The sequence below is a fragment of the Rhincodon typus genome, chromosome 1 (genome assembly GCF_021869965.1).
Source record: "Rhincodon typus isolate 14 chromosome 1, sRhiTyp1.1, whole genome shotgun sequence".
In the NCBI taxonomy this organism is placed as follows: domain Eukaryota; kingdom Metazoa; phylum Chordata; class Chondrichthyes; order Orectolobiformes; family Rhincodontidae; genus Rhincodon; species Rhincodon typus.
The window spans coordinates 59783389-59804059 of NC_063332.1; the positions used below are offsets into that span (position 1 = coordinate 59783389).

The 20671-nt window shown below is 41.3% G+C and overlaps 1 protein-coding gene across 1 annotated transcript; it reads left to right on the forward strand.

Annotated features, from left to right (window-relative positions):
* Positions 1-1257: 1257 nt before the first annotated feature.
* Positions 1258-19855, forward strand: LOC109917819 (granzyme K-like). The gene is given in 6 exon segments (XM_048596576.1): positions 1258-1321; positions 1760-1904; positions 7157-7310; positions 9200-9252; positions 9254-9461; positions 19703-19855. Coding segments are annotated over 6 exon segments (777 nt in total).
* The last annotated feature ends 816 nt before the right edge of the window (positions 19856-20671 follow it).

Consider the following 20671-nt stretch of genomic DNA (forward strand, 5'->3'; position numbering starts at 1 on the left):
CAGACCCCAAGCAATGTGATTGACTCTTAAATGCCCTCTTGCCAATTAGGGATGGGCAATAATGACTGACCAGCAATCTGTGTCCTGTGAATGCATTTAAAAAAAAAATTTAAATCCCACAACTCTTTGAGTCAGAATCTTATATGTCAGAAACTGAACCAAATTCATACCCGAGCTTTAACAAATCAAGATTCACTTAAAAAGAAAAGGCCATTAATATTATCTACTCCATTAATGTACAGCACATTAGTGACTATACATAGTGCAGCAAATGCCTACTTCCTATTTGTGCTAGGTTGCCTGAGCAATTTTGAGACTTTGTAAATAGCTGAGGTTTGATAATGAAATGGTTACATTAGTTGACTAGAAATCCAAGTACCGGGGCCAATAATCCAAAGGTTACGAGGCTAATTATGACTTTAAGCAAGAATTTAAAAGAAGTGATGCCAACTGTTCAATCTATTTTATACAATTGCTAATTTTTGTTTCCATGAAAGTTAATGGTGACATGTGAAGACAAGATGATTAGGCTCTCTCTTGTCAGAAGCAGACATTGTTAGAGACAGAAATTGTGCAATGCCAATATTACTTGTCACCTGTCAGTCAAACCTGAAAGCTTGCTGCATGTGAGCATGGCTTGCTTCAGTATCAGAGGGATCATGAATGAAACTTAAAACTATGTAATTATAATGAGCAGCTGTAATTTTGATATTATGGTGAAGGAAAAGTCAATAATGGAGGAGCAGAAGAAATTTAGGCCCAGGACAGTGTTTCAAGGAACTCCTGCAGTGATATCTTATGTTTGAAATGATTGATTTCCAAAAATTACAATAATCTTTTCTTATACTAGCTATGCCTGTTACCCATGGAGATTTGTTCCAGTTCCCATGAACTTAAATGTTCAGACTCTTTGAAACCACATTCAGTCAAATGTGGCATTGGCAGTCATTCTCAACTCACCTCTGGAAAGCAGGTTTTGCAGACAAGACTATAATGAGATCTGAAGTCAAGTGGTCTTGTTGGAACCCAAACTGAACTTTGGTAAGCATGTTATCCACGACTAAGTGTTGCTTGATAACACTATTGATCACACCTTTAGTGATGATTGAGAGCAGGCTGATGGTATTTAATTGCAGTCACATTTTAAAGTGTCAGGTCTTATACAAAAATGCTAATTGTTTGCATAGAAACTGTAACCACATCCTTGTGTCAATGTGATAGAAAGAAACTATTTTATGCCTTTGATCGACCAGCAAAATGGACTGTTTAATTCAGATGCTGTTTCTTGGCTTCAAAATCATTTTTTTGACGGGACAGGAAGGTAAGTTTAATATCTGTATAATTAATTAACAAACTGTTAACCCAAAACAAGCTTCCCTGCTTTTCCTTTTTAGGTTCAAAGATGCTTTCAAAGTGTAAAATGTTACCAAAATAGATATCCATGTACATTACACAAACCAAAAAACTGTGGATGCTGAAGATCGGAAACAAAAACAGAAATTGCTGGAGAAACTCAACAGGTCTGGCAAGTCCAGTAAGGCTTGAACTGACGACGAGCCAGCTGACTTGAAATGTTGATTCTGGTTTCTCCCCACAGATGCTGCCAGAGCTGCTGAGATTCTTCAGCAATTTCTGTGTTTGCTCCTTACATATTAACTACATTTACTGTTTCAGCTCTGATTTCAAACATGTACTGTTATTTACAGATTTCATTTTTAGACATTCTACTCTCTTAGCAAATTGTTATTTTCTTCTGTAGGCATCTGTACAAAAATTATTAGGGGTCATGAGGTTAATCCTCATTCTAGACCATATATGGCTTCTATCCAAATGAACAAACAACATGTTTGTGGAGAAGCTTTGATTGCACCAAGTTGGGTGCTGACCGCAGCACACTGTGAAGAGTAAGTTAATATATTATTGCTGTACAACATAATTCAGAAGAAACGTTATAGATTATAATTTAGTAATGTGGCAAAATAATAAGTTAAATGTTTCTCAAAGTTCAATACTGTAATATGAATAGAGTAAAATACATTAAAGTCATTATGATTTCAGATAGTATGCCTTGTGTTCATTTGAGAAAATTTCTGAGATTTACTTAAAATGGGCAGATGCTTATCTTTAAAATCATTAACTATTAGATATTGCATTCACATCAGTTTCAGAGTGAATAGTTATAACAGAAAAAGACCAGTAAGGTTTCAAAAGATTTCATAATTTCCACAAGTACATATTGCTGAACAAGATTTCAAGTTTTAATTTTTAACTGTAACAGGTGACTAAAACACTATGGACTAAAGAATATTTAGCTGGCAACTTTAAACTACAGAGATCAACACTCCACTTTTATTATTCATCAAACTTCACAGTCTCCAATCCAAATCCAGTCTTATAACAAACATTCTACAGTCACTAGCAAAAACAGAAGTTGCTGGAAAAGCTCAGCAGGTCTGGTGGCATCTGTGAAGAAAACTCAGAGTTAACGTTTTGGGTCCAGTGACCCACTTCTGAGGAAAGGAACCCGAAACGTTAGCTCTGAGTTTTTTTCATAGGTGACCCTTCCTCAGAACTGGGTCACTGGACCTGAAATGTTAACTCTGATTTTTCTTCACAGATGCTGCCAGACCTGCTGAGCTTTTCGGGCAACTTCTGTTTTTGCTCCTGATTTACGGCATCCTCAGTTCCTTAGGTTTTTATTTAGCCTACTGTCACTTCCGGCTTCCAACTAATGCATGCTTTCCTATTTCATTTCAAATGACTGCCTCCAGATTTTTGCTCAGTATTTGGAGAGTTTCCCAAATCCACCACCAGTAATAATTCTCATTCCAATGATTATTCCCTTTCCCTGGGCTTTGTGGGGATGAACTTCCTGGATTCCTTAGGTGACTATGGAATGCATCTCTGTAACTAAATGCAGCCTCCTGCATCTGGCTTCCACTGTTCAAAAATAACCTGCAGCATCTTCTCTCTGCTGACCACACCACTTGCTGTTCTTTTTTTACCTTCTTCCCAAAAAGACTAGAGCTAACATGTCAATTTACTGATAGCACTGCTGCCCTTGCCCTTATGGAGGGTTGAGAACTTCGTCTGTTGCTCAGCCAATCCCCTGACTTAGCCAGGCTTGTTGTCAGGCTGAAATCAAACAGTAACACGATCCCCTTCATTTTAACTTAACTTTAAAGGCACAATCCAAAACTTCGTAATTTTATACGTCTCATAATTTTAGCAACTGTATGAATAGTTTCTAAATTTGATGAATTGTACTCTCTCAAAGTAATCAGTATGGAATTTTATTTCTATTAGACCCGAATTGTATCAAAATAAATTAGGTGGATTCTGTGAACGACAGGGATAACATTTAACTACTACCTTATTTGCTCAATAGCTTATTTTTTGAGGACATTTTGCCGCACAATGCAAAGTTTTTTGAACTTGTCTTGTTTCAAATTAACAATAAAAATTAATATTCCATTTTTAAGAAAATGTGGCAAAGTAGAACACGGTCACAGAGAAGGAAGAAGTGAAATAGCTATTGACACAAAGATGTTTGTGAGGTAGAACAGGCAATGAAAGAAGAAAATCAAAGGCTTTCTAAAGGGAAACACTAATTAAAAACCGGAAGAACTGCAAATGCCATAAATCAGAATCAGAAACAGAAATGGCTGGAAAAGCTCAGCAGGGTTGCCAGCATCAGCAAAGAGAAAGCAAAGTTAACGTGTCGGGTCCAGTGACCCTTCCTCAGAACTCAGTTTGCTGTGCTCTGGCATCAGTTTGAAACACTGAATACAATGGGAGATTTTATTGCAATAGAGTTTATATTTCTTTCTTCTTCTTGTTACCCTACGCTACTCCTCCATTCGCTGCTTGACATTGACTGGGATCTCTGTAATGGACTCCTGGCTCTCAGTTACAGGCCCACTTCCATTGTCACTGCCACTCATACAACTGCCATGTCCGAGTTGGAGCTGGGGGCCTGGTCTCATTCCTCCTGCTCCCCCTCAGACCCTCCTTCAGATGCTGCCACCAGTCATCGGTTGCCAGGGTTCTGACTCCAGGCTCCTCCCCCACCAACAGCCTTTGTCCTCAGTGCCAGAGCTGGAGTGGACCATGGATCTGGGCCTAACAGACTGTCCCGTGGAGGAAACACCACAGGATGACAACGAAGCCGTTGCGGCACTGAACGATGAAGATGTGTGAGATGGTGTGGATGCGGCTGGCTCAAGGATCTGCAGTCGAATGCTACTGGCCCCACTGCTGCCATCTTGGATCTATAAAGCCATTTTGGGATAAAAAGGACATTTGGTTAAGGAAAAATTAGTCGGAAAAATTAACCAGGTTGGGATCAGAAATTTATTTTGTGCTGTCAATGAGAGACAGTAGCCAGCAAGCTACATTCACCTGCTCCAAATAAGACAGGAGCAAAAAAGCCACCAAAAATATGTTACCATTCATTGGTATTGTTTGGAAGGATGGCTAGACCAAAGGTCCAGTGTTGTGGTATTGAAAATATGTTTTGAGTGCCAACAGCATTTCACAATTATAGATGACTTACTGGTGTATGAAGGTGGACCTTTTATTATAGCTTCATTTCAGATAAAATGTTGTGGAAAGGATACATACTTAGGGATCAGGTGCAGAGCCAAAGTTCCATCAGGATCCAGAAGATCTCATTCTGAAACATGTAACTATAATGGATTGGCATAAATCTTTTCCAGTTTATCAACACTGAGGAGAGTTCAGATTGCAAAAATCAACATTTTTTTACTCATTGCTTGGGCTAGCAGTTATTGCCTGTCCCTTGTTACCCTTCAGAGAGTTGTTGTAAGCTGCCTGCTCAAGCTGCAGTCCATTTGGTTTACACACGATTAGGTAACATCTTTATATGTCCCTGGCAGATCCCTTAAACAGTTGCCAGGTCTCTTAAGTATATCAATTATAGAGCTAACAATGGTTGAGCAAAACATTTTTCAAAATTAGTTCCTGATACAGCTCAGTGGCTTAGTGGTTAACACTGCTACCCCACAGCTCCAGGGATTGGGTTCAATTCCTGCCTTGGGTGATTGTCTCTGTGGAGTTTGCATATTCTCCCTGTGTCAGTGTGGATTTCCTCTGGGTGCTCTGGTTTCCTCCCACAGTCCAAAGACGTGCAGGTTAGGTGGATTGGTCATGCTAAATTTGAGTTATAGGGATAGTTTGTGTGGTCTGGGTGAAATGTTCTTCAGAGGGTTGATGTAGATTCGACAGGCCAAATAGCTTCTTTCCTCACTGTAATGATTCTGTGATTCTATTTTTGCTACCAAATACTTGGGCTGTATCAGTGAAAATGGTAAATCTGGAAAGGATCTTTTAATAAAATGTCTTCCTGTGGATCTAGAAGGAACAGGAACATTTTTCCAACTCAAGGAGAAAGTCTTTGCTTCCACCTTATTCAATCCCCCATCTCCTTGCCCCCAATTATTCCAATGAACTCTCAGGGCCAATTTATATCATTGCCCTCAGTTAAGGTAGTAGCTGCCTCTGTCAGAACTTGGCTCAGATTGATCTCTAATAAGTGAATATATTGCATGCTGCAAGGAGAGGATAAAATGAAACTTTACAATAGCATGGGGATTGCATGGACCGTCAATTATCCAGTGTATGATTGTGAGCATTAGGGAAAGAAGCTCCAATTTGTCTATGGCTGCATAAATTAGACCTTTATTACAGCTGTGCTAGTCTTGACATATGCTTAACCTTGTGTTATGATTGTTAGAAGACTGTAAGATGTAGGAGCAGAAGAGGTGAATCAGCCCATCGAGTCTTCTCAGCCATTCAATGAGACCATGTCTGATCTGCAAATCTCTGTGGTGCTGTTCTCCCCTGTTGTGTGCTATAGATTAGAAGAAGCATTGGATGTAGACTTGTTGATTTCGGCCACAGAATTTCATCTAATAATATATTTTCGTTCCCATTGTGACATCCATAAAATAACTTGTAAATCTCTGATATTTGCACTCAATAGCTTGCTAGGTGACATTTGAATGCTTCTTGAGTGCTGCATGCTGATACTTGTCATAGGCCTCTAATAATGCTCACATTAATAATAACAATAACCCTATTTTCTATTCATTTGTGGGATGTGGGCATCGCTGGTTGGCCAGCATTTCTCGCCCATCCCCAGTTGCCCTTGAGAAGGTGGTGGTGAGCTGCCTTCTTGAACCGTTGCAGTCCTCTTGCTGTGGGTTGACCCACAATGCCATTAGGAAGAGAATTCCAGGATTTTAACGCAGCGACACTGAAGGAACGGTGATATATTTCCAAGTCAGGATAGTGAGTGGCTTGGAGGGGAACTTGGAGGTGGTGGTATTCCCATATGTCTGATGCCTTTGTCCTTCTAGATGGAAGTGGTCATGAGTTTGGAAGGTGCTGTCTGAGGATCTTTGGTGAATTTCCTTTAGTAATAAAGCTGTAATTGTATAATTCCTTAAATCACTCTGCTTTGGCCAGGACATAGAAGTGATAGAGACTGTGGGTAGGGTTTTCCTAGTTACTTACGAGGAGTTAAAACCTCTGAAATAGATGACATGTTGGGATCCCAATCACCCCGCCCTCTTTCTGTTTACTCTACAATGGGTTCTGAGTCTCCTTCTCTTTGATTCCAGCAGGGAAGCAATTAGGCTAACTAAAAAGACATTGAACAACATTTTTGCCCTGTAGGGAAGAGTCTAGGCAAAGCCTGTCCTTTAGGAAATTCGACTCTTGCTCGGAAAATGGCTCACCCTATCTGGCAGGGCCAAAATCCATAGGATTCCACTCAGCATCACTTCCTCATGGGCATCGTGACATGCTTCCTGCTTTCTGGCTGGCCTACTCACCTGGAATGATATCTCTACGGTGCAGCGTTGCATCAATTTCCTACTTGAAGATCCTACTGCTAAACTAGCTCTTTTTTAAAGTCAGCAGTCTATGACTAAAGATTTTCGACATTTGTATTTGTTTAGAGGCATGTTAACTGTGCAAGACATGTTGGAGATTGTTGTTTGATTCATTACTACATGTGCCCTGGCACTAACAACATCGCATTCTTACAATTTCATTCGCCATCAGCTTTTCATTGAAAACACACTTCAAGGCTCATGGTATTTCAGAATTATTTCTCTTACAATCATCCCAGAGAATGGAAAAATCGGGACATTCAAGTGATATTGGGGGCTTATTCGCTTTCTAAGAGGCAAGAAGAGAAACAAGAAGTATTGAAAGTGAAGAAATGCTTCCCTTATCCAGAATTTAATTGGAAGAGAAAAGAAAATGACATCACGCTGATTCAGGTACATTTGACTTGATTAGATTGTGTAGGTTTACTGGCTACACCAGAGCACCAAAATCCCACTTCCTGTCACTGTCATCTTAAGTTAATTCAGAAATCTCAATGCCCCCAACCTGACAGAAATTGGGTGGGATGACAGTTAAACTGAAAAGCAACTCCTGCACACTGCTTCCCCACCATGATCTGACCTGAGCAGCATCTAAGTGACAAGGATAGCCTCCCAAGTTGGTGGTGATCATTTTAAGTATTTTTTAAAATTCATTCACGGGATGAGGGCGTCATCAGATAGGCCAGCATTTATTGTCCATCCCTAATTGCCCAGAGGCCAGTTAAGAGTCAACTACGTTGCGTGGGTCTGGAGTCACATGTAGGTCAGACCAGGTAAGGATGGCAGGTTCTTTCCCTAAAGGACATTAGTGAACCAATTGGGTTTTCCCTGACCATCGACAACAGATTCACGGGCATCATTTAACTCTTAATTCCAGATTTTTATTGAATTCAAATTCAACCATCTACCATGGCAAAATTCGAACCTGGGTCCCCAGAACATTACCAGGGTCTCTGGATTAACAGTTGAGCGATAATACCACTGGGCTATCACCTCCCCCTAAGTATGCAAATTATGTATCATTTTAACTTCAGAACAAAGCATGTGGGATATTGGTGGCCTCACCATGAGGTCAAACCTGCCAGGAACATGCTCCAGGGCCAGAAAAGGACTAGCAATTTAAATGGTCAAACATTTTACAGGTTTCCTTGTGGACCAAAAGAATCAGCAGAAGCCGTCTCTGTGGTTTATAAATAAACATCAGGCCCTCCCTAGTCCAAGATGCCTAGCTGTGAATTTCCCCCACTGTATTTGCCTTGGGATGTGGCCTATCCCTCTGTATCCCTGGTGGTGGTCTCCTAACAGTTTTCCACCTAAGTTCCCACCAACTTTGATTTGAGAAGTTGGCATACCTAATCAGGCCACACTGTTAAAATGTGGTGAGCCTATTCATTGCTATGTCACAATAGGTAAGATATGTTGGCTTGCTTTGCTACATTTCTGTTGAAGGCTCAAAATCACCTTCCTAGTCTCAATAATATTAGTGGATTCTTGGATTCTAAGGGAATCAAGAAGATGGAAATTGAACAAGGAATTGGAATTGATTGGTAGAGTAGCTGGCTCTTGCTCCTAATTCTTACATTCTTGTGCCTCAAATGACACTTTTTTCTTTAGCTTCTACAAAAATAGAAGATTTTTCCTTGTGTTGACTGGTTCATATGCTTAAGGGAAGCAAGGCTCCCCTGAGTACTGTGAGACAGATAAGATATAATCAGAGGGGGTAAAGAGCAAGTAGATTGGCTGGAGGAAGAAAAAGGGACCTGGTATTATCACATTGACAAACTACAGCTGGAATTGTCTTACCAAAATCCTTTTTTTCAAATCTTGCATTGTTTAGGAAAATATTCTGCAATTTATCAAAGAAAATATTTATTCTGTTCTCAGCTACTGATATTTTGAGCAGTAATTGGTACACAAGTAATGTCTAATTTCAAAAGCATTCCAGCCAATCGCTGTTTGATAATATAAATAAGTACCGAACTGAATTAAACACAGTATAAAACATTAGGATAAAAACATAATCAATAGGAGGAATCAACATTTGCTATTACCTTTTGGTTAATTGTAACAAGTCTATTTAATGAATCATTGGCATCTAAAATATCAGACAAATTTACTTCCAACTGATGCTGCCAAATGAATAATGCCAAATCTAGAACAATGCAAATCGTTCGATGTTATCGCAATGATAAGTGACATTAATGCTCACGATATTTAGTTCTTATTTCTAATAATTTAGCAGTTTGAATAATCCATCTATTTTCTCTATTAATTTGGGACAGTTGGCCAATGAAGCTATTATGAGCAAGCATGTGTCAATCCTGAAGCTGCCTAAATGTTAAAGCTGGAATCAAGTGTAGTGTTGCAGGATGGGGAACAACTAATCCTGAAATCCATAACCCATTTGATACCCTGAGGGAAGTAACCTTGACTGTCATTGCCAGGAAGAGATGCAACAGTAAAAAATACTATAACTATAATCCCTTTATAACAAAGGACATGTTATGTGCTGGTGATGCAGAAGCTAGAAAAGATTCGTGCCAGGTGAGTTAGCAGAATTGTTTTGCCTCGTGCTTTCTTAATTTAAAGGTTAGATTATTGTAATCATTTTCTTGACTGCTGTGTCTGTAAATGTTAGTGATGCACAGGTACTAATGTGATGAAGAAAGAAGCAAAGTGTAGGTACTATTAATGTTTTATTCTGAAGATAATCTCTGACTTATGCTGTTACATTATTGCTGCCAAATTAATTAATTCAACTAAGGTCAAATTTAGTTACCAAAATAAACCAATGCATATGAATGAGTTAATGGGTTATAAAAAGAGACAGTGCTAAAATGCACTACATCTGATAATTACAATTAAGTTGTGGTTAGGATGGAATCTATTATCGGATGTGTTTGTTTGAAAAGAGATGTGACAAAAAGGATCCTTATAAATAAACAAAAGCAGTTTGTTCTGGAGAAACTCCATTTGGTCGCAGGGATGGAACAGCAGAATATTATTGAAAAGCCTAAAACTTCTGAATGTTGAAATTCAGGCAAAGTTGGGTAGCTTTAACAAGAATCCTTAGAATGCAGGTAACCACAAACAATTGGGAAGGCAAATTTGCCTTATTCTCATGAGGATTGGAGAACAAGAACATGAAAGACTTGTTTTTCATAGAATCCCTACTGTGTGAAAACAGGCCCTTCAGCCCAACAAGTCTACACCGACCGTCAGAGCATCCCACCGAGATTTATCCCCAGACAACCCACCTAATCTACACATCCCTGAACAGTACAGGCAATTTAGCATGGCCAATCCACCTAGCCTGCACATCTTTGGACTGTGGGAGGAAACTGGAGCATGCGGATGAAACCCACGCGGACTCTGGCAGAATGTGCACACTCCATTCAAACAGTCACCTGAGGGTAGAATCAAACCCGGATCCCAGGTGCTGAGAAGCAGCAGTGCTAACCACTGAGCCATCATGCTGCCCATAAATATTAATCTGGGTCTCTGGACTACTAGTCCAGTGACAATATCATTTATGCCAATTCCTCCCTCTATTATTGTTGTGCATGCAGTTGTGTAATATAGACTAAGGGCAGATCTTGTTGGGGTTGAGTGATGTGTGCTATGGCAACCTCAAGAGTGTGCTACAAAGATGCTACCAATTTGTCTCCTGTCCACCAGAGGCATATAACCCAAGACCATTGCTACACAACCATCAAAGATGCCTACTGTTTCATTTCCCGTGCACATTTTGGTAAATCAGACCGTAAAGCTGTGCTCCTTTTTCTGGCTCACAAGCAGAAACTAAAGCATAAGGATCCGATGCAGAAAGTTGTACAGTGCTGGTCTGAGATAAATGTACAAGTCCCACATGACTGCTTGGAGTCAGTGGACTGGGCCATATTCAAGATCTCAGCCTTCACAGACTTCATCAGTAGGTGTGTTGTGGACCGAGTGCCAAGGAAATTAATCTGAGTCTTCTCCAACCGGAAACCATGCATGAACCAGGAGACCCTACTGACGTCCAGGTCTGAAGCATTCAATCCAGGTGACCCTATGCAGGAAATCTAGGTACGATCTTCACAAAGCCATTAGAGTCTCCAGGAGACAATACCAGACTAAACTAGAATTCCAGACCAGCCACATGAACACACGTCAATTGTCACAAGGCTTACATGATATAACGGGCTACAAAGCGAAGTCGAGTAGAATCGCTGACAACAATCCCCGACAAGCTCAACACATTCTATGCTTGAACAGAATGCCAGTGAAATGATGTCGCCTGCCCCAACAGCCTTGGGTACAATTGTACCCACAGTCACCGCCACAGATGTCAGATCGGCCTTCCTGAAAGTGAGCCCATGGAAAGCAGCTGGCCTGGATGGAGTCCTCAGCTGTGCACTCAGATCCTGCACGGACCAACAGGTGGCAGTATTCGCAGATATCTTTAAACTCTCCTTGCTGTGATCCTGTTTCAAAAAGACCACTATTGTCCCACTGCCAAAGAAAAATCAGGCAACATGCCTCAATGACTATCACTATTGGCATTGATATCCTTCATTAATAAGTGCTTTGAGAGGTTAATAATGGCACACATCAACACCAGCGTCCCAGATTGCCTTGATCTATGATAACTTGCCTATCCTCGCAAAAAGTCCTTGGCAGACGTCATCTCCCCAGCCCTTCACTCATCTTTGCAACATCTGGATAACAAGGACACCTATGTCAGACTCCTATTTATTGACTTTAGCTCTGCCTTCAGTACCCTAATTCCAACAAAACCCATCTCCAATCTCTGAGACCCAGGAATCTGCTTCCTCACCTCTGCAACTGGATCTGTAACTGTAACTTCCTGACTACAGACCACAATCAGTATCTTGGTACATGTGACAATAATGAATCAAATTGAATCAAATCAAATCAAATCAAACGTGTGGCAGCATCTGATGAGGTGCCTGGCAAGTCCCAAATCAATACAGGAGCATCTCACTCCATCTTTTATGTTTTTCACAAGCAGAGTGAGGGGTTTCTTGTTAAACAATATCAAATTACGAATTAAGGGTGATTATTCCTTGTTAGATGCTTGGTTGATGGCCCAACTCATCTCAACAATATTCAGCTTTGTATTTAACCAGTCTCACTAAACAATCAAGACATTGAGAAAAATTGACATAGAAATCAGAGCAGGTGCCTTGTGAGCTCAGCTCAGCACATCCTCCAAGTGATCTCCACGTTATACACTGGGCATCATCGTCTCAGGGCATGCTCCATGGGCACTGACCACATACATCCCATGTCTATGGACACTGGCATCCAACATGTGCCAACTTCGAAGAACCCTCATACCAAATCTCTAATCCACTTTCAGGGAAGTTCTTCACTTTAATGCTGCACCTTGGGCTGAAGTGCACACTCCGTCTGCACTGAACCAGGCTGTATCTCAGGCTCTTTTCTCACTGCCAGAGCAATTGTTCACTCTGTACATGTCTGATTTCCACAACAATCCTGCCCCTGCCCTGCCTTTTTTGTGCTTTACCCCCTCATCTAAGGATAATATATTGCTTCTCCCTTACCACATTGTCTAGCATAGACACAAAACCAGAATCTTGTCATGGCCATCAGGATGCCTAAGTCAAGTCAAGGGGGGGTAGCCTTCAGTCAGGGAGTCCCAGCATAGCACAATAAGTTAAGAGCAGACTGCATTACCAATCCAGGGGCGAGCACAGACAACATGGGGCGGTCAGAATCATGATGTTCTCCTAATAAAGGAAGAGGAGCTGAATGTTGGCAGCTGTCTAAGGATCTTTACTGAATTTCTGCAGCACATCTTGTAGATAGTACATTCTGCTGTTACTGAACATCAGTGGTGCCAATCAAGCCTCTTGAATATTGTTGGAACTGCACCCATCCAGGGAAGAGTGCAGTATTCCATCACACTCCTGCCTTGTGCCTTGAACAGGCTTTGGTGAGTCAGTAAGAGAGGTACTCATTGCCGTATTCCTGTCTGTGGAACTTCCTCCTCCAGTGAATTGTTTCACCACCATTCACAACTGGATGTGTCAGGACTGCAGAGCTTAGATCTGATCTGTTGGTTGTGGGATCACTAAGCTCTGTCTATCACTTGCTGCTTTGATTTGATTTGATTTATTGTAGTCACATGTACCTGGGTACAGTGAAAAGCTTTGTTTTGTGAGCAGTACAGGCAGACCATAGCAAACAAGAACATAGAGATCAAAGGGTGCCTTATACACAGCGAGGCATACAGGTTACGGCTGCACAGGATCAAAGCAAGATCAACATTAGCAAAATCAGCATTATTTGAAGTTAGAGAAGTCCTTTCATCATCTAATAGAAGCAGGGAAGAAGCTGTTTTTGAACCTGTTGGTGCATGTTTTCAAGCTTCTGTGTCTTTTGCCTGATGGAAGGGGTCATGCTGTTTGGCATGCAAGCAGTCCTGTTTGGTAGCTTTGTCAGGTTGACACTTCATTTTTAGGTATATTTGGTGCTGCTCTTAGCATTCCCTCTACTGAGCCAGGGTTGATCCCCTCACTTGATGGGAATGGTTGAATGGGGGAGATGCCAATCATGAGGTTGCAGATTGTGCTGGAGTACAATTCTGCTGCTGTTGATAGCCCACAGCTCCTCAGGAATTGCAGTCCTGAATTATTAGACCTGTTTGAAGTCTGTCCCATTTAGCGCAGTGATAATGCCAGGCAACATGATGGAGGTATTTTCACTGTGAAAGTGGGACATCATCTACACAAGAACTGTGTGGTGGTCACTCCTTCCAATACTGTCATGGAATGAAGCATCTGTAGCCAGTAGATTGTTAAGGGTGAAGTTGAATATCTTTTTTCCTTTGTTAGTTCCCTCACCACCTGCTGCAGACCCAGACTAACAGCTGTGTCCTTTAGGACCCAGCCAGCTCGATCAGTGGTACTGCTGCCGAGCCACTCTTGGTGGTGGACATTGAAATCCTCCACCTAGAGTACATTCTGTGCTCTTGCTATCCTCAGGGTTTCCTCCAAGTGTTGTTCAACATGGAGAAGTACTGATTACTGAGGGAGGAAGGTATGTGATAATCAGCAGGGCATGTCCTTGCCCATATTCAACCTGAAGCCATAAGACTTCATGGGGTTCAGAGGCAATGTTGAGGACTCCCAGGGGAAATCCCTCCTGGCTGTATACCACTGTGCCGCCACCTCTGCTGGATCTATCTTGACGGAGGAACAGGACATATTCAGGGATGGTGATGGTGGTGTCGAGGACATGATTCCATGAGTATGACAATGGCAGGCTGTTGCTTGACTAGCCTTTGAGACATCTCTCCCAGTTTTGACATTAGTTCCCAGTTTTTAGTAAGAAGGACTTTGCAGGGTCAACAAGGCTGTTTCTGCTGTTGTCCTTTCAGTGCCTAGGCCAATGTCAGGTGGTCAGTCCAATTTCATTTATTGACATACCAACCAGTGGAAACAGACTATCCTCTTTACCCTGTCAAAATTATTCATAATTTTGACCATCACAGTTAGGTCACCTCTTAATCTTCTCTGCTCCAAAGAGAAGTATAAAAAGAGTTTCTAAGCGTTTCCATAAATACTTAAAGAAGAGTTGACAAAGTAAGCTTTAGTCCTATAGAAAGCAAGACTAGAAAATTAGGAATAGAAAATAGAGGTGGCAGAGGGTAGCATAGTGGCTTAGTGGTTAGCACTACTGCCTCACAGTGCCAGGGGCCCGGTTTGATTCCAGCCTTGGGTCACTGTCTATGTGGAGTTTGCACATTCTCCCTGTGTCTGTGTGGGTTTCCTCCAGGTGCTCTAGTTTCCTCCCACAGTCCAAAGATGTGCAGGTTAAGTGGATTGGCCATGCTAAATTGCCCGTAGTGTCCAAGGATGTGTAGATTAGATAGATTCGCCATGGGAAATACAGGGTTTTGGGAATAGGGTGGGGGAGGTGTGTCTGGGTGGAACATTCTTTGGATGGTCAGTGCAGACATGGTGGGCCGAATGGCCTGATTCCACACTGTATGATTATGATGAATTGAACAAGTATTTTGCATCAGTCTTCACAAGGATGCAAGTAACATCACAGAAGCAGTGATAAATCAAGAAATCGAAGGAGGGGAGGAACTCAGGAAAATCACAGTCACCAGAGAAGTGATACTGCGCAATTTGTGCGTGCTATGAGCTGACTAGTAAACAGATCTTAATAGCCTTCATCCTATTTTAAAATAAATAGCTAGTGAGTGAATTGATACATTAATTTTAATTTTCCAAAACTCCCTTGATGCAGGGACAATCCTATTAGATTGGAATAGAATGAATGTAGCTTCTTTTATTTAAAATTGTAGTCAACAGAAAGCAGGAAGCTACAGGCCAGTTAGTGTAAAATTTGCCTTAGGGTAAGTATTCAGAGCGATTATTGAGTAAGTTATAGCAGGACATTTGGATGAATTCAAAATGGGAGAGTCAACATTGGCTCTGTGAAAGTGAAATCATGCTTGACCATTCTTTCGGAGTTCTTTAAGAAGTTTATGCTGTATATAAAGGAGAACCAGTGAATGTACTGTACTTAGATTTCCAGGAGGAATCTGATAAGGTGCCACATCAAAGTTTATTGCAGAAAATAAAAGCTCATGGAATAGCGGGTAACATATTGGCATGGGGAGAAGATTTTCTGGCTAGCAGGAAGCAGACAGTAAGTAAAAAGGAGTATTTTTCAGGTTGGCAAGATGTAATGAATGGTGTGCCACAGGGTTTGGTGCTGGAACCTCAACTGTTTACAACTTATATTGAAGACTTTGATGAAGAGATGGAAAGAATGATTGCCAAAACAAGAAAATAAACCTCTGCGCACTGGCACGGTATTACCAGGAACAACTGAGCTTGTAACAAGCTCGACTATTACCTTTTTAAATAATGTACTGTGATTTATTCAAATCTGGCAGGCAGGCTGCCGATTTCAGCACCCACCCACTCTTGTGTGATGGGAGTCAGCTCAGGGGTGTGTGGGAGGGTGGTACCTGCCTTATTTCTCAGACCCTCCAAGTTGGACACATTCCTGCTAGCAGCATATAAAATCTCCAATCTCTCAGAGAATCAAAGGATATGGAATGTAGGTGGAAAATAGAGTTGAAACTTAGGATGATTTATTATCACATTGAATGCTTTACATAGATTGGAGTATATGGGTCTACTCCTACTCCCTACTTTTTATATTCTTGTGCTCCAGCAGACTTCCAGTGTGCGTGTGCAAACATCTTTACTAATGGTCTGATTTAACCCACTCAAAACTCTTTTACTTACGCAGAGTTAACATTAATCTCTGTAGCTGTAGACAATTAACATCAGAGGTGTGCGTATGTGATGTAAATGCCATTTAACATAGCATCTCCACTGCCCAATTGGCAGGCTATTCAGAGCCAAATTTCACTCTCCTATTTTTCACCAGTTTGACCTATTTTAAGGCATTTTTGACTATGTTTTTAAATCAATAATTGGTTGGTTTGGATTTGGGTTGCATCAAATATCAGAACACAACATCAGCTACCCATATTTACGTAAATTACAAATTCAGTTTTTTTACTTGTATATAAACCGATGAATCTTATCTCAAAAGGGTCTAGGCCCGAAACGTCAGCTTTCCTGCTCCTATGATGCTGCTTGGCCTGCTGTATTCATCCAGCTCTACACCTTGTTATCTTATATTAGAAAAGTAGTGGCTTTGCTATTATATGTTATTGTTTAAACATGCAACTAGAGTGGGCACGGCATTGTATTTGAAATGAGCAGTTCACACCATCACTTCCTTTAACTGGTCTCATTCTTCACTTCACATTGTTTTCTCACATTTATTCAAACTGCTTACAACTTTTAGATCTGTTTTGCAGAGTTTCCGTTTCAGATAATCAAGATTGGAACTAAATTGCTATCTCTTTGCTGCAAGCCCTTTATATCTTCATAGGCTTTCATTAAGGTCCACTTAAGAGATAGCATTCAAAATTAAATTGGAAATAGTGTACTGACATGGGTAGAGAACAGTTGGCCCACGGGAAACAAAGAGTACAAATAAACAGGTCTTTTTCCAAGTGATAGTCAGTGACTCGTGGACCACCACAGGGATTAGTGTTTGGATCCAAGCTATCCACAATATAAATGATTTAAATGAGGCAACTAAATAATCTGTCTAAATTTACAGATGACACAAACCTGGATGGGAGAGTGAGCTGTAAAGAGAATGCAGAGGTGTTGCAATTTGATTTGGACAAGCTTGGAGGAGTGGGCAAATGCGTATAAGGTGAATAAATATACGCTAATCTACTTGCATAGCAAAAACAGGAAGGCAGATTACTATTGGAGTGGTGATAGTTTAAGAAAGGGAGAGGGGAGAAAGGGGATCTGGGTGTCCTTGTACACCAGAGCAGAAAATAAGCATGCAGGTATGGCAGGTGGTAAAGGCAAATGGCATGTTGGCCTTATAGCAAGAGCATTCGAGTATAGGCACAGGGATATCTTGCTGCAATTGTGCAGGGCCTTGGTGAGACCACAGCTGGAGTACTGTGTGCTGTTTTGGTCTCCTTATCTGAGGAAGGATTCTCTGCCTATGGAGGAGTGCAATGAAGGTTTACTAAACTGATTGCTGGGATGGCAGGACTGAGATGAAGAGGAATATATTCACCACAATTTAGAAGAATGAGGTGGATCGCAAAGAAACCTGTAAAATTCCAACACATTTAGACAGGATAAGTGCAGGAAGGATGTTCCTGATGACTGATGAATCCAAAACTAGGGTTCACAGTCCAAAGATATGGGGAAGGCCATTAGAGTTGAGGACAGATTTCTTCACCAAGACAGTAGTGAGCCTGTGAAATTCACTTTCACAGAAAGTGATTGACGCCAAAGCATTGAAGGATTTTGAGACAGAGTTAGACATAGTTCTTAGAGCTAAAGGGATCAAAGGGTGTGGGGAGAAGTGTGGGAACAGGGTACTGATTTGAATACAAAATCAGAAATTGCTGGAAAGATTCCTCAGGTCTGGCAGTGTCTGTGGAGACAAAGCAGGATTAACATTTCAGGTCCGACGACTCCTCTTCAGAACAGTTGGGTGACCAACCAGATTATACTGAACGGTGGAGCAGGCTCAAAGGGCTGAATGACCTACTCGTGCTCCTATTTTCTCTGCTTTCGTGCTTCATACAGATTGACTTCTTTTTCTAATTTTGGTATAAACCCTTTGTTGCAAGTTGGCTATCATTTTTGTATTTTGTTGTTGTAGGATCTTTCATCATAATTTTCCTGAATGTTCACTCAGTCAGCCACTGTTAATTTGTCAGCCAGGGTATGCAATTAAGTGGACTTTGTGCCAAACTTCTGCTAAATTACAATAGCTGATCAGGTGAATGCTGAGGAAATTTTAGTGCTTTTATCTTGATGTGCGAAAAATTATTTCACAAGTTTCTTAAACCATTTAAAAAATCTATATTTGTATGGAGTGGTTTTGTTTGTTATTTGGTCTTTGACTACTTATTTTATACTCCTCAATAGATACAAGCCATTGACTTATTTAATGAGCTCCACTCTAACCTCACCATTGTACCCAGGAAATTGCACTTTGTACCAAATTTTCACTACAATACAGGGGCAAAAATGACAGATGAGTCTTGATATTTCCAGTTCTTCTCCCAAATAAAGCCTTTCCCATTTTTGCTGGATGAGAGTGAAGTCAGGCCAGTATTTTACAGTAGCTGCTGGCCATTTAAATCACCAGCTGCCTCTATTGAAGCGGGATCTTGGCAACACCATACCATGGAACCCAGAGAAGTGTCACAAGACCTGCTAAGAGGAAGCCTCAACTTTGTAGAATTGTTTGGATAGCTAAGGTACCCCTTTAGCAAGGGAAGGTGCCCCCATGGGAATGGCCTTGGGACACATTTGCAAGGATCAAATAGCCTTTGGTGGGGAGGGCGGAATAGTTAGGTATCCTTCAGATTGCTAACAGTAAAGATTACGCTAGTGCATGAACTCCTCAGTACTGTCAAGAATTGTCAATATGTGTCAAAAATGTAATTTTTTTATGAATGTCAGTGTTTTCTCAAGAGGATAGTCTGAAATAAAGAACTAATGGAACTTCTTTTTTCACTTGCGTGTACAAGTACTAATGAATAAGTTAGCATGGTAAATGAAGAGGGAAAGGGTTGGCACTAAGTTGGTATAGAGAGTATGAGGGTCTGTGGAAAATGGGTAGAAGGGCAGAGGGTCACACTGGGGTACAAAGAACCCATGGGGATGGGTAGAGTGTCATATGGTAGTATGGTGGATATGAAGAACCACGTGAGATAGATAGAGGACATTAGATCACCTGGATGGGCATGGTAGGGTCATGGGGACTGTGGGAGAGAGGGATGTATGAGGAGCAAGAGTTTAAGAGTAATGTTATATTCCTTTATTTCCATTTTTGGGACACTGTGTTGGATTCCCAAGGCAGGTTTTCCACCCAGTGTGCCTCGACAACTGGCAATCTCCTCAACACCTCCTAGTTCACCTGGCTCAACTTTAAATCCAAACCACTCCCTCGACTAAAATTGGGCAACGCAGGTAGCCATTGTAAAAGGTGGGGTTAACAGAGCAACAAATTCTTCCGCTCTGTGGCTTAACCTGGGAATGAAAATTGGGGTCTTAATCTTAACAACAAACCTTTAATACCAGGCTGGATTCATTAAGACTTTCCAAATTTGAAACCTGAATAATTTGAAACTATTGACTGACATTATTTTTGATCACAATTTTTTTCAGGGAGACTCTGGTGGCCCACTCATGTGCAAAATCAGCAAGTTCCGAAAAATATATGAATACAGAGGCATTGTTTCAGCAGGAGATGGCTGTGCAAAACCGAAGAAACCTGGCATTTATACTCATTTGTTTGAAAATACGGAGGCATGGGATTGACAGTGATTTTAGCGGTTTGGATCAGAAATTGGCTAGCTGTAAGAAGACAGAGGGTGGTGGTTGATGGGAAATGTTCATCCTGGAGTTCAGTTACTAGTGGTGTACCTCAAGGATCTGTTTTGGGGCCACTGCTGTTTGTCATTTTTATAAATGACCTGGATGAGGGCGTAGAAGGATGGGTTAGTAAATTTGCGGATGGCACCAAAGTCAGTGGAGTTGTGGATAGTGCGGAAGGATGTTGCAGGTTACAGAGGGACATAGATAAGCTGCAGAGCTGGGCTGAGAGGTGGCAAATGGAGTTTAATGCGGAAAAGTGTGAGGTGATTCACTTTGGAAGGAGTAACAGGAATACAGAGTACTGGGCTAATGGTAAGATTCTTGGTAGTGTGGATGAGCAGAAAGATCTCGGTGTCCATGTGCATAGATCACTGAAAGTTGCCACCCAGGTTGATAGCGTTGTTAAGAAGGCGTACAGTATGTTAGGTTTTATTGGTAGAGGGATTGAGTTTCGGAGCCATGAGGTCATGTTGCAGCTGTACAAAACTCTGGTGCGGCCGCACTTGGAGTATTGTGTACAGTTCTGGTCACCGCATTATAGGAAGGATGTGGAAGCATTGGAAATGGTGCAGAGGAGATTTACCAGGATGTTGCCTGGTATGGAGGGAAGGTCTTATGAGGAAAGGCTGAGGGTCTTGAGGCTGTTTTTGTTAGAGAGAAGAAGGTTAAGAGGTGACTTGATAGAGACATACAAGATGGTCAGAGGATTAGATAGGGTGGACAGTGGGAGTCTTTTTCCTCGGATGGTGATGGCTAGCA